The 12,240-nt window shown below is 51.5% G+C and overlaps 1 protein-coding gene across 1 annotated transcript in view; it reads left to right on the top strand.

The window, feature by feature from the left end:
- The window catches only part of XXYLT1 (xyloside xylosyltransferase 1), a 170,049-nt gene that overhangs the window by 28,504 nt on the left and 129,305 nt on the right, over nucleotides 1-12,240 (top strand). The window contains exon 2 of the mRNA XM_028504891.2: nucleotides 10,038-10,185. Coding sequence (XP_028360692.2) covers nucleotides 10,038-10,185 — 148 coding nt within the window. The remainder of the gene's footprint in view (nucleotides 1-10,037; nucleotides 10,186-12,240) is intronic.

Genomic DNA, 12,240 nt, shown 5'->3' with positions numbered 1-12,240 from the left:
GGCCATCTACCAAGTCACCTTGGACAGGTGACTTCACCTCTCTGGCCACGGCCACCTTTGCTAAAAGCACACAAATCACGGTGAGGATCGGATGAGCTCATGCTTGTCTGTGCTGCTGCCTGACACACATTTTGTTTATTGCTTTGCGGACCCATGATGAGCACATGCCAGTGCCTGGAGTGGGGAGTAAGAGCACTGGGGTCTTGAACATGGTGGGGGAGACTGTCTTAGCTCGAGGTTACAGACAGGAATTGATGGAGAGGCGCGAGGCGAGGATCTGGCTCTGATGTAAGTCAGCGGCCGTGACCTTGGGGAGGGCAGCCACTCAGTATGAACACCTCAACGGCAGGTTTTGTGCTTGGCATTTTACATGCTCCGTCTCACCCGCGAGAGGAGGCGATGGGCACCAGCAGTGTCTCCAAAGTCAGGTTGTCTGAACTTGTCCTTCACGTCACGGTTTTTTCCAGCATCCTATAACCACCCGCAGTGCTGCCTACTTCACACATAGTTTAAATGGGCTCACCTTTTTCCCCTCTTTTTCCTTAGCTTCTCCTTAGGCAGTTTCTGTGAAATCATAGTTCTAAAGTGGTTTTACTAATTATTCTAGTATTCTGTTGTACAAATCAAAATAAATCCATAAATCTTAAAATAAAATGGTTGGTCGGTGTGCCCCTTGGAAGTCCCTTTTGTACCATCCCAGAGGCATCTGCCCCATTTGGGTGAGCACTGGATGGGGTGGGGGGTGGCATGAACCCTAGGACAGTGGGCAGTCTCAGGAAATGACGGACTCTCCTGGCATCCGGCTGGCCTGAACTCCGCAGGGCGCTGTGGGGGCCCGAGTGAGCTCCCATCCCAGAGAGCCAGGAGGGGCTGGGGGCCGGTGTGGGCTGGGGCTGAGCGGGGTCTCTAGGGGAGGGGGTGGGAGTATGGTGCAGGTCTCCTTCCTGCCTGGGGAAGCAGGAAGCTGGCTAAGGGTATCCCTCTGGGGGTCACTTGTAAAACCGCAGTGTTCTTTGGGAGGTTACAAGTCATGGGAATTTACTACACAAAAAAGGAACAAATCAGGCAATGTGGTGAAGAAGACCTGATAGACTTACAACCACCGGATTTCTTGAGGAGGAGGCCGACTCAGACAGAGTAAGCCAAGATTTCTCAGTACGACCTGGACAGGGCGGTTTCCCCTCTCTTCTGCTTCTCCTTTTCTCCCTCTTTCCTTCTCTGTCATGTGATTTCTTACGCTTTGTGGTGGAAAACGGTATTTTGTAGAAAACTACCTTCTACGGTCAGGAAAATTTAGTATTAAATGTAAAAACCCAAAACCTCATAATTTGTAAAAGAGGTGAATTAAGGAATGATTATACTCACTGTATAAGGAATGTTTGTTTTAAAAAGTGATCACTCAGTATTCTGTAGTGAGTGCTGGAGAAGGGCAGGGGGGGAGGGAGTGTGTCGTTTTCAAGGGTGACTGCCAGTGTTGAGAGGTGGAACTGAGACTGGGAGTCCGGGCAGCTGGGGCTGAGTGGCCGGGTGAGGCCGGCATGGGGCCATGGGAGCTGGATGCGACGCTGCGCTGTTGAAGTTGCGGGTTCGCACTTGTGGAGCCCTTCGGCTGTGCCGAGGCCATCTGGAAGGCCTGGGCAACACAGTCCGATGTCGCTGTCAGCTGGCCATGAGCACTTACGGTCTGGAAGGTTATCACAGACCTTTTCTTTTTTATCTATCGCTCCCTCTTCTTTTATTTTGGAGTCACCTTGTCCTTTATTCATAATCTGCCTCGGAGGAGCATTTGGGCCGCTCCCTTGGTCTCTCTCCAAGGTCTGCGCTCAACGTTAGTCTTTTCTGGGATTCTTCCTTGCCCTCCGAGGACAGGGCTCCACCCCACTGCAAACCCCAGTGGTTTGCCACAGTGCCTGGCGGTCATCCTGGGAGTTCCCTCGGAAGGCCCAGGAGTTTGCAGGTCTATGGAAGGGAGCACCTGTGGGATGTACCAGCCTTTTTTCTTGCTTCTTCTCATGTATATACAACCTCTATGCATCTCTTCATCTGCTTGCCAGAGGCCCCGTACCATTGGAGGCGAGGAGGACAAGGACAGATCTGGGGGAAGTTGGTGCAGCCACACTGGGCACACAGAGGGCACTGTGTCCAGTTCCTTAGCCTGGGCGCTGTTCTCCTCCAGTTGTTGGCTGCCCGCTTTTCCTGGGGGCTGACTGCTTGTTCCACTGTTGGGGGCTCTGGGTCAACAGAGAATTGAGGTCTGAAAGGGAAGGCTGTTTATCCTCTTTTCATTACAGGCAAGAAAGTACACCTTGGGGACAGCATGAGTGGGGATGGATGGAGGAGCCGGGGACAACGGCCTGACACCTGTGTGGATTGTGTGCTCCTCTATCCCTCTCTCACCTGCCCCCGACCCCCGGACCCCCTGACCAGGGCAAATGCCCACAGATCCTTCAGCTGCTCCTCAGATAAAAGGAATCTGGACCTTTCACTGCCTTGGACACACTCTGGAGTTTGCTGGTAGCCTCCTGCAGTGTGATTCCCAGAGCTGAACCCAGCCTGTACCCTGAGGCAGTCTGACTGAATGGGGGCCATCTGTACCTCCCTTTTCAAAGTGTCTGTGGTGAAATCACCAGCAGTAAAATCACTGGGTGTGGTTTTTAATTGAAGATTCCTGAGCCTCTCACCCCACACCCTGGCTCAGAATGCCTGGGGTGGGTCAGGACCCAAGAGCTTGCATTTTATAAGGCTCCCCAGCAAGAGAGCCTGTGCACACCGAAGCTGGAGAGCCCCAGATCCGGCTCCCCTTTCAGCAGGGTGGCTGCAGCTTGCACGCTCGCTGGACCATGCCTCCTGTTGATGTTGCTGTGCCCTCCATCCCCTTCCTGCCAAGTGCGGGCCTGTCTCATGCTACCTTTCCTCCTCGTCCTCCCCTCCCAGGTCATTTCAAGGTTTCAGAGAACTGGAGTATGGTTCGTCTCTGCCAAAATGTTGGGAGTCTTGTAGGGGCCCTAGAACATTAGCTGCAGACCTGGTTGTCCGAAGCTGCTGGTGGTGCAGTAGGTGTGAGGTGGAGATGAGGGTCACAAGGGAACCAGGCAGGCTGTCTTGTAGCTACGATTGGACACCCTGCTGTGCGGAGGCGGGTGGTGTGCTGTAGCTTCTGAGCTGTTAGTAAAGTGGGTCATGAGGGTGGGTGTTGGAAATTACTTTGGAAGTTAGACGGGCAGGCTTCTTTCTTCCTCTTCAGCTACTTGTGGTTCCTCCTGACAAAACTGAATTATATTGAGGATATCTTGAAGAAGTTAGGAAAGTCACATGACAGAAGGGCCCAACCTGTGGATTTATATTTTTATTAGAAAAAGCTGTACACCAATTATAATTTTTAACTTTTTTTATTTAAAACTAACAAGTTCATAGTATTTTTCATTTGCCTGGGAGATCTTTGGTTTTCAAGAGAGCCAAAGTTATTGGAGACGGTAAAGAAGTACCCACTGATAACTGACGGTGTTTTCAGGGTAGTGATTTAAAGAAAGAGAGATCGATAGATCTCGTTGTTGCTCTGCCCATCTATCACCTGTCATTCAGTCATCCACCCGTCACTCCCTAGGCCAGGAAAACCTCATTTAAGGAAACACCTTTGAAGACATAATTTCAGAAATGCAATTGAAATAGAGGGCACAGTTATTCTGAAGCAGCCTGCAGGTTGGGTACAGGATTTATTAGGCAACAGCTCCTCGTGACAAAGTGAGATACAGCAGCCCAGCCCTACAAACGTTCTAACCAGCAGGTTAGAGGCGGTAAGAATGCTCGTACTCCTGGAGGTTTAGAGTAAGTCTTGTGGAGAGGAAGTCCCTCTCCTCGGGGTGAAGGCTGGGATGGGGACGGGGAAGTCTGTAACACACCTGGGAGGGTCTTGGGGTTGGAAGGGGCCGAGGAATTCGCAGGGCTCCCAGGGAGGGGCCCTGCCGAGTCACCACTCTGCGTCCCAGAGCAGGTAGTCATGCTACCTTGTCCTCTCTGGATGCTTTTATCTCTGCTCATGTGTTTGCTCATTCCTTCTTACAGCAAGCATTTGCTGAGCTTCCACTGTGTGTGAAGCAATGTCCTAAAAGCTGGATGCACAGCAGAGAGCAAGACAGACAAGGTCCTTCTTTCATGGTGCCTTACGGGCTGGTTGGCCTGGGAAGAGACAGGTGGTAAAAGACTAGACACTTAACAATACATGAGAGGTGGTGACAAGTGCTATGGAGAAAATAAGTCTGGGAATAGAACAGCCAGGACTGGTTGTATTTGTGTGGGGGGTGGGGCTGGGAGGGTACTTTTTTTGGTTAGCAAAGTTCTCAGGAGTTGACTTTTGAATGGACACCTGAATCACTTAATGGATCTGGGTGTTTGGAGATCCGTGGGGGAGAGCCTTCTGAAAGAGGGAGTAGCCAGTGCAAAGGCCCTGAGGTCTACAAGTCTTCGGCATGTTTGTGGCACTGAAAACTGCCAGGCTGTTAGATTTTCCTTTCCTTCATAGACATAACCATCTTTGCATTCATGGTGTAAGTCTATGAGAAAATAATCTTTTTCCCAGAAAAGCATTTTTCCTCCAGTTCTTGTTGGAATCAATTACTAAGATCACATAGATTAGGAATGCATTTTTGGGAGCTGACCAGTCTGTGGTGGGGCCCACGCTGTCCTCACCCACTGACCTCAGGGCAAGTCCCTCACTCGGTGATACTTGTTCAAGAATGCTGCGGGGCAGGGGGGTGATGGGAGACCCGTCACACTCTGAGAAGGCACAAACAACTCCCCTTTGGGAAGGTGCCAGATACTCATCAGGTCCCTAAACACCCCACCCTTCTCCTTGAAATCAAAGAGGACTTTTCTCCTTCTGTCTTCCCTGGTGGCTCGCCAGGCTGGCAGGGAACCCACACGAGGCACATGTTATTTCTAATTGTGAGGCAGGTAGCCTTACTTAGTGACGTTTCTGATATATTAGGACCTCTTCAATCAGAATTGCATTTAATCTACCTACTGGTTTGGGTTGTTATAGTAATTTTAGAAATGTGGTTTTTAAGTAGGTGCTCCATGCTAAGCATGAAGAATGGGAGGAGCCTTCTGGTTGGGCACCGGGCAGCACCCAGCAGAGTGGGAACCAGGCTGTGGGTGCAGTACAGCAGGAGGCAGGACCTAGGACCACCTTGCATCCTAGTCAGATGCCATCAGAGCCAGTAGCTCTGAGCGTTGTCCTGTGGTATCTTGGCCTATTCATTACAGAATGTATTCTTTTCTCAGAGCTAGGTGTTCTTGCATGGGAAAGGCATTTTAACTGCATTGGAATGGGGCAGTAAAGTCAGCTGTCCTTTCCTGAGCTCTTACCACATTCCTCCTAAAAGCCCTGTGAGATAGGCACCGTGATTCTTTCCCATTTTATGGAGGAGGTAGAGTTTAAGTATTTGACCGGGGTTGCCAGGCAGTTAAGTGGTGGAGTTAGCATGTGCACCCAGAACTGTGAACCCCATGCCTGTGGTTGACTCTCAGGAGGTACCCACTCCCCATCACTGTCATGATTCCAGCCAAAACTGGGTTCCCATAGAGATGGGGTGATAGCTCCATAGGGGGTGAGTTGCACACCCATTGCCATCCATGATGGCACACTTTCTTGACGAGTCCAGATTTTGCCACAGAATCCTTCCTACCCGGTGCTCCAGGCAGCCCCTCGAGGCAAGTGGACACCTATTTGCTGTTCCTCCAGTAGATGGATTCCAGCACGTGGTAGGAGGCACCAGGAATGTCAGATCCGGGTAGGTTTCCCAGAGGTTGCACTGTCCCTCTTCCCTCCAGCAGCTTTTCTGGAGACAGTCTCTGGCCGAGCACTGCCACCTGTGGCTGGAGGAGCTATTGTTCTTTAAGCAGGCATTGGTGTTCCTGGAAACCTCATGTCTCCCTGTGTACAAGGCCAGCTCCTGCCACTTCCCTTCTTGGCTCCAGGAGCACTGCGTGACCTGGTTCTCAGTGGGGCATGTCCAGTGATAAGTGAGTTTTCTCCACCGACTTGACCTAAGACTTGGCATGGTTTTGTGTCCCCAGTGGACGTTTAGGGGAGCACTGGCCTGGTTCTTCAGGCCTGTCTGTGCCAGCAAGTCCAGGGCCGCGCTGACAGTAATGTCTGCCCCTGCCCGGCACCAGGCTGGTGGTTCTGGTTGCTTTGGCCTCCCCACCTTGGAAGCGCTGAGAATGTGCTGTGCACGGTGGATATGAGGCAAGCCTTCCGTCCCCTCATCCCTAAATTGTGCTTTATTAAAAGAGTTGAGTCTTTTCGGAGTCTCATATTACACAGTGTTCTCTCTCCTACATGCTTTATTTTGAGCAGCCAAGTACAGTCTGAGAACAGCTCAGCCTGAAACAACCTCGGTCATTACAGGACTTGGGTACTTCTGGGAGTCCCATGACAGCATTAATTAAGAATAAAAGAAGGCAAAGCAATGTAACAGGTTTAATCATTATTTCTGGGGTTTTGATCCCATAAGTGTAGAATATTGATGTAAGTGAGCCTCTAAAAGTTGCTGATAGAAGGAAGGTAGTAAGTGGCTACAAATATGTGATTATAGGCTGATGAAAAAACCGACGGCCTTAATGATAGGAGCATGGGTGCTTGTGGGTCGGGGCGCCATTTCCAGTGACGACCTCCTGCATGACTTCACAGTGAGCTGTGTCTGACGCCTTGAATGGATGACGAGGGCTCTGTGCTCTGGAAGACTGCTTGCTTGGCTCGGCTTCTCTCCAGGGCTGGTGAGGGCGTTAAGGCTGAGGACACGCGTGAAGGGTCCAAAAGGAAATCCTTTTGTCAGCTGGGTGTTGGAAAAATAATACTTTATAATTAATATTTTTTATTTTATAATTAACATGATATTTTATTCCTATGCATAAATGAATATATAAAAATAAAAGTTACAAATAGTGATTTAACTTTTAATCTATTTTCCCAAAATCATACAGTCAGCTTGGTCAAAACACTGAAGCCTATGCCTTCAATGTGGGCATCACCCTATACATTTCCTGGTGTCTGGGTTACGTGGTGATTCCTCCTGCAGCCCCCGGTGTGGGAGATTTGAAAGGGAGGAGGAATGGAAGGAGTGTGGCATTTTCTCTGTCTTTCTCCCTCTACTTTTCTCTCTTTTCCTCCCTCTCACTTCTTTACACCTTCCTGACACTGGACCCTAGGTAGAGCTGGGGGCCTCAGAGGGGGCCAGACTCTGACCTTGCTCTTGGGAGATCTCGGTTTGCAGACCTGTTTTAGACATGGGGAGGCCTGAGTGTTTTTTTAATTGAAGAAAGAGAGAGAGAAACACCAACTTGTTGTTACAATGATTTATGCATTCACTGGTTGCTTCATATATATGCCCTGTTGTGGGATTGAGCCCACAACATTGGCGTATTGGGGTGATGCTATAACCAACTGAGCTACCCAGCCAGGGCCAGACCTGGGTGTTTTGATTCACACTTGCAGTGTCTGTGGTTTGAGTGTTGCTGCATCAGGTTTATTCCATGGAACATATTAATTTATCTTAAAGTAGTTTTATTATGTGAAATATTCATTGGAGAACACTTTACTGTACAGCATTTGGAACAGCATACTGAGTACAGTTTGTCCTCATAAATCTATTAATACTGATGGGATGTAATTGTCTCCTGTGAAGCTTTGGGGTGAGGCGGGGACCTGAGCAGGGGAAGAATCTGGCTGCCGTAATCTCTGTATCTCCCTTAGCTTGGCTGTGGCAGGCGCTGCTTGGGGAGAGAGAAAGAGAAACTGGTTATACATATGCAGTCTCTCTCTTCTTTCTTAATGAATGCAGATGCTTCCGTCTCTCTGAGAACCCTCTTTTCAGCTCCAGTTTCTTGTCTAATTCCAGGCCCCAGTAGTGGTTTGGAGGTGTAATGAGGCTCACAGGGAGAAGCTAGCTCATGAATGAAGGCTGATCTGTGAGGAGAGGGATTCAGGGACGGAGGAGGGAGGTGAGGGCAGGACGCTAACACTCAGGACTAAGTGCAGCACAGCAGCCTCTGAGCTAGGTACTTTACCTGCATATCCCAGGTAGTTCCAACAGCCACCATAGGAGGTAGGTGTTATCATTTCTGTATTTGAGGCTCAGAGAGGTTTATTAAGTTGTCCAAAGTGCGGTTCATTTAGTTCAGCAAACTTGTACAGATTGGTGGCCTGCCACAGGGTCCAGAGCTGGGAACAGGGCACAGGGCACAAAGCAGTCACAACTTCTGGCCTCAAGGAGTGCGCCATACAGTGGCTGTAGAAACAGACCAGCAGTGGAGCCTCCCCCGTGTGATGCAGGGTGCACACCAGCGCGTGATGCGTCCTGGGAGGCTGTGCAAAGGCTGGAGTAGGTGTCCGAGCAAAGTTGGAAGACTGGATGGGAGTGACCAGCAGATGTGCTGGCAGGGAGGGGTAGGGCTGGGCGAGGGGGCTCCAGTCAGTTCTAAGAGCAGGTATAAATATACAACGACATAGGACACTGAGGTGTGGTAGGCAGGGTGAGGACTTGGGTTTAGTTCTGCCCAGTCCCCGGAGAAGGGCGGTTGGAGGGACAGGTATTCAGAGCCACCAGTGCAGGGCCTCGTATGCTTTGCTGGGGAATTTGGACTATAACAGGGCAGTGGGGAGCCACTGGAGGGTTTGAAGCCAAGGAAAAAAGAGAAATGAATTTGTAGGTACAGAAGGTCACTCAAGAGGCATGGCAGAGGCTGGCTTGGAGGGTCACAAGGTAGGGGATACCTTGTCGGGGTTTTGGTGCCTGTGTAGTTGCGAGTCATGGGGGCAGGGTGGGGGCAGCTCACTGTGGGTAGGAGGTGGCAGGGGTCATCAGCAGATCTCTTGTGAGGGGGGCATGAGGAAAGAAGACTATTTGGGCTTTTGGCCTGGGCTGCATTTATTGAGTGCCTCTTGTGTACAGTGGGGTGTTTTAGATGTTGCAGGGCACTCAGAGCAGCAGGGAAAACTTAGAAGAAGTATGTGAGCAGAGTGTGTGGTAATTTGGTGTCTTGAATGAGGCCAGCGCTCCACAAGGGTTGGACTTAAATATAGACGAGTGTCGAACAAGGAAGGCAACTCGTTAGGGTCCTGTTTGTACTGTCTGCTCCAGTCACTGGTCCTGGTGGTGTCTTCCTCCCCCCTTGGTTGTTGTTAAGAAAAGAGGGTGTATTTATAGTGGGAGGAACATGGGGCTTGGAATCTGGAGACCAGAGTTCAAATTCTGGCTCCATCACTTATTAGCTAGGTAACCATAGGCAAGTGTAACCTCTGTGAGCATCTGCTTTCTCGTTTGTAATTTGGAGCTATGACAGTGACATCTGCTGCACTGACGTCCCAGGTTGTCATGGAGACCAGTGTGTGCATGTGAGAATAAACCACAGAACTCCGCTGAGCAGCCGCGACATCTCTAGACTCTGAGTGTTCTGAGGTGATTCTTTGTGCCCCTCACAGCACCTCCTAAATGTCTGGGACACTCATGAAATGCTGATTGGGTTGATGAATGTGTTTCTTGTGGCAGTAGGCATTGTTGGGGTTCCGTTTTCCAGGGACCCTCGCACTGTCCACAGCATTGGACAAGGTGGGTGGAGCACCCGGCTGGACCAAGGAATGTGGAGCAGCCACCAGCAGCGGCGATGCTGGGGCCAGTGCCAGCCACTCAGACACGCTTGGGGTCCTACCTTCAGGACCAGGCAGGTTCATGTGGTTTCCAGTCACGAGGCACAGAACTACGTTCACGATGGCCCAGCTTGGAGTGCAGAAGCTGAAAGCAGACTGGGGGGCTGCTCCCATCCCCGTCCTCGCTCCCACTCTTCCACTACACCCACCACACACATGCCTGCACATGCATCACACATGATGTCCCCGTCCCTGGCCTCATCACTGTGCCCATTTCCTTAACTCTCACTTGGGATGCCCTGTGGGTGACCTTGGAGAGGTGCTGTCTGTCTCCCTTCTGTGGCCCACGCGTGTGCTGAGTGTCCTGTGGTTTCCTCATGCCCTGCTGCAGGTCGTCTTCCATGATGTTGCTGTGCTGACGGACAAGCTCTTTCCCGTGGTGGAGGCCATGCAGAAGCACTTCAGTGCTGGCTCCGGGACCTACTACAGCGACTCCATCTTCTTCCTCTCAGTCGCCATGCATCAGATCATGCCCAAAGGTAACCTGCTAGCCCCTGGTGTTTGGTGTTTGCCTCTGTTTCCTTGGCTGTGGTAGCACCGAAGCCCTGTATCAGAGGAACTCCACTAACACACAGAGAGAGGGTAAGCGGGCCAGCAACGCCCCTGCGTGACAGCTTCCTGCCCAAAGAAGCGAGGGCAGGGCCCTAAGTTGCACAGCTCCTGCAGTGCGAGTGGTACAGTGTGGTGGCCCTGGATCAGGGTCTCTGGGCTCCATCCCTGACTCTGCCCCTTGCAGGCACCCAGCCTCTGGGACCCAGTTTGCTCATCTGGTAAACAGCAGGAGGACTAGTTGACCCTCCATCCAGATCTGTGATCCTGTTCTTTCTAGTTTGTATCTACTTGTCTGACTGCAAAATATCAAATCTAGATGTGAGAGGTGCAGATTATGTCTGAGTGGAACGTTTTTTTTCCCGAACTCTGATGCCTAATTAGAGGGTTTCCTGGGCTTCGGTTCCCCTAGGGCCAAAGAGATGTGGTTGCCTGGTGGGTGGTGAGTTGGCCTTGTGTGGAAATGCTTGCAGGCTTGGTAACCCTTGGACTAGAAGCCTTGGGCTTGGTCTCACTGGAGGGGTGTCCTAGAGCTTCTGGATTTTTCTCCTCCAGATGGTCTTTGATTGATTCTAGAGCCCTGGATATTGCCCACTTTCTGGCCCTGGTGAACTATGACCTGAGGCTTTTAGGGGTGAGGAGGGGAGTTTTGGGGTCTTGGGGTAGCAGCTCTAGAGCTGTGACTGGTTGAGTTTCCAGCAGTCCCCAGACCAGACAGACCCCAGTTGCCTAGTGGACAGCAGGGCCTTTGGTGGGAACCTGCCGCTCTGGCCTGGCAGACCGGAAGTGAGAGGGGTGTCCAGAGCACCGCCGTTTGAAGGGGTTTGGTAAGCCAGGAACTCGGGAGTTGGAGGCTGAAGTTCAGTTTCATTGGCAGGTTGTCAGACCATGGGAAAATCTAGATTTTGTGTCCACAGGGCAAGCTCTGGCACCACGGAGGCTCCTGAACATTCTCTGCACTGTAAGGCAGGGCTCAGGGGGCTTCACTGAGCAGGGGTATGAGGAGAGAGGAGACAAGCTCACCAAAAGGGCATGGGGAGAAGGGCCCCGTGCCATTTGTGATTCTTCACAGAGACCAGGGGTGGCTCTCTCTGTCATCTCCTGGGTCCTCTCACCGGCCCTTCAAGGTTATGTTACAGGGTGCATCCAAGAGGGGTCCCCAAATAGGCATTTGAAATGGGGTCCAGAACTTAAGGTGTCCAGGAGATTTTAAGATGTCTCCATCCCCCCGCCCAGGGTGTGGGTTGGGGGAAGGGACAAATGGAGCAGGGCCATTGAGAGCTGTTTAGCATAGCAACAGCCTTGCAGCTAAGCTCTGGCGTGGTCTTTTGGCATATCTATAACCTTTGACTGGTTGCATAGATATGTTAAGTAGCTGTGATCAGTTCTAAGCCAGGGGAATGGAAGTAACTTCCCCACCCAGATGTAACTGGGGAGGGGGGGGGGGGGTCCCCTGCATTACAGCGCTTGCGTGGGCGCTCAGAGAGGATTGGCTCCAGGACATGGGGCCACACCTGCCCAGACTCATGATGGCAGCCCAGTAAAGCTGGAAGGATACGAGTTCTGGCAGGTGAAGCCAAGTGTGGGAGGAGTCGGAAATGAGGCTGCAGAGGAAGATTGGCCGCAGGGATTTAAAAACCCAGATTTGGCGGCCATTGAGGAGAGAACCATGCTACTTTAGGGAGAGGAGAGCCATGCACAGCCCTGGGAAGGAGAACCACGCGGACTTGATGGAGTGGAGACTCCTGCAGCCCTGAGAGAGGGAGAACCACGCGGCAGCCCTGGAGGAGGAGAACCATGCTGCTTTAGGGGGAGAACCACGCAGCAGCCCTGGAGGAGAGCCATGCGCAGCCCTGAGGAGGAGAGCCATGCACAGCCCTGAGAGAGAACCATGCTGCTTTAGGGAGAGGAGAGCCATGCACAGCCCAGGGAAGGAGAACCACGCAGACTTGACAGAGTGGAGACTCCTGCAGCCCTGAGAGAGG

This window comes from Phyllostomus discolor, chromosome 2, assembly GCF_004126475.2.
Source record: "Phyllostomus discolor isolate MPI-MPIP mPhyDis1 chromosome 2, mPhyDis1.pri.v3, whole genome shotgun sequence".
NCBI classification, from domain to species: Eukaryota; Metazoa; Chordata; class Mammalia; order Chiroptera; family Phyllostomidae; genus Phyllostomus; species Phyllostomus discolor.
This window is presented reverse-complemented; position numbering and strand designations above follow the sequence as displayed.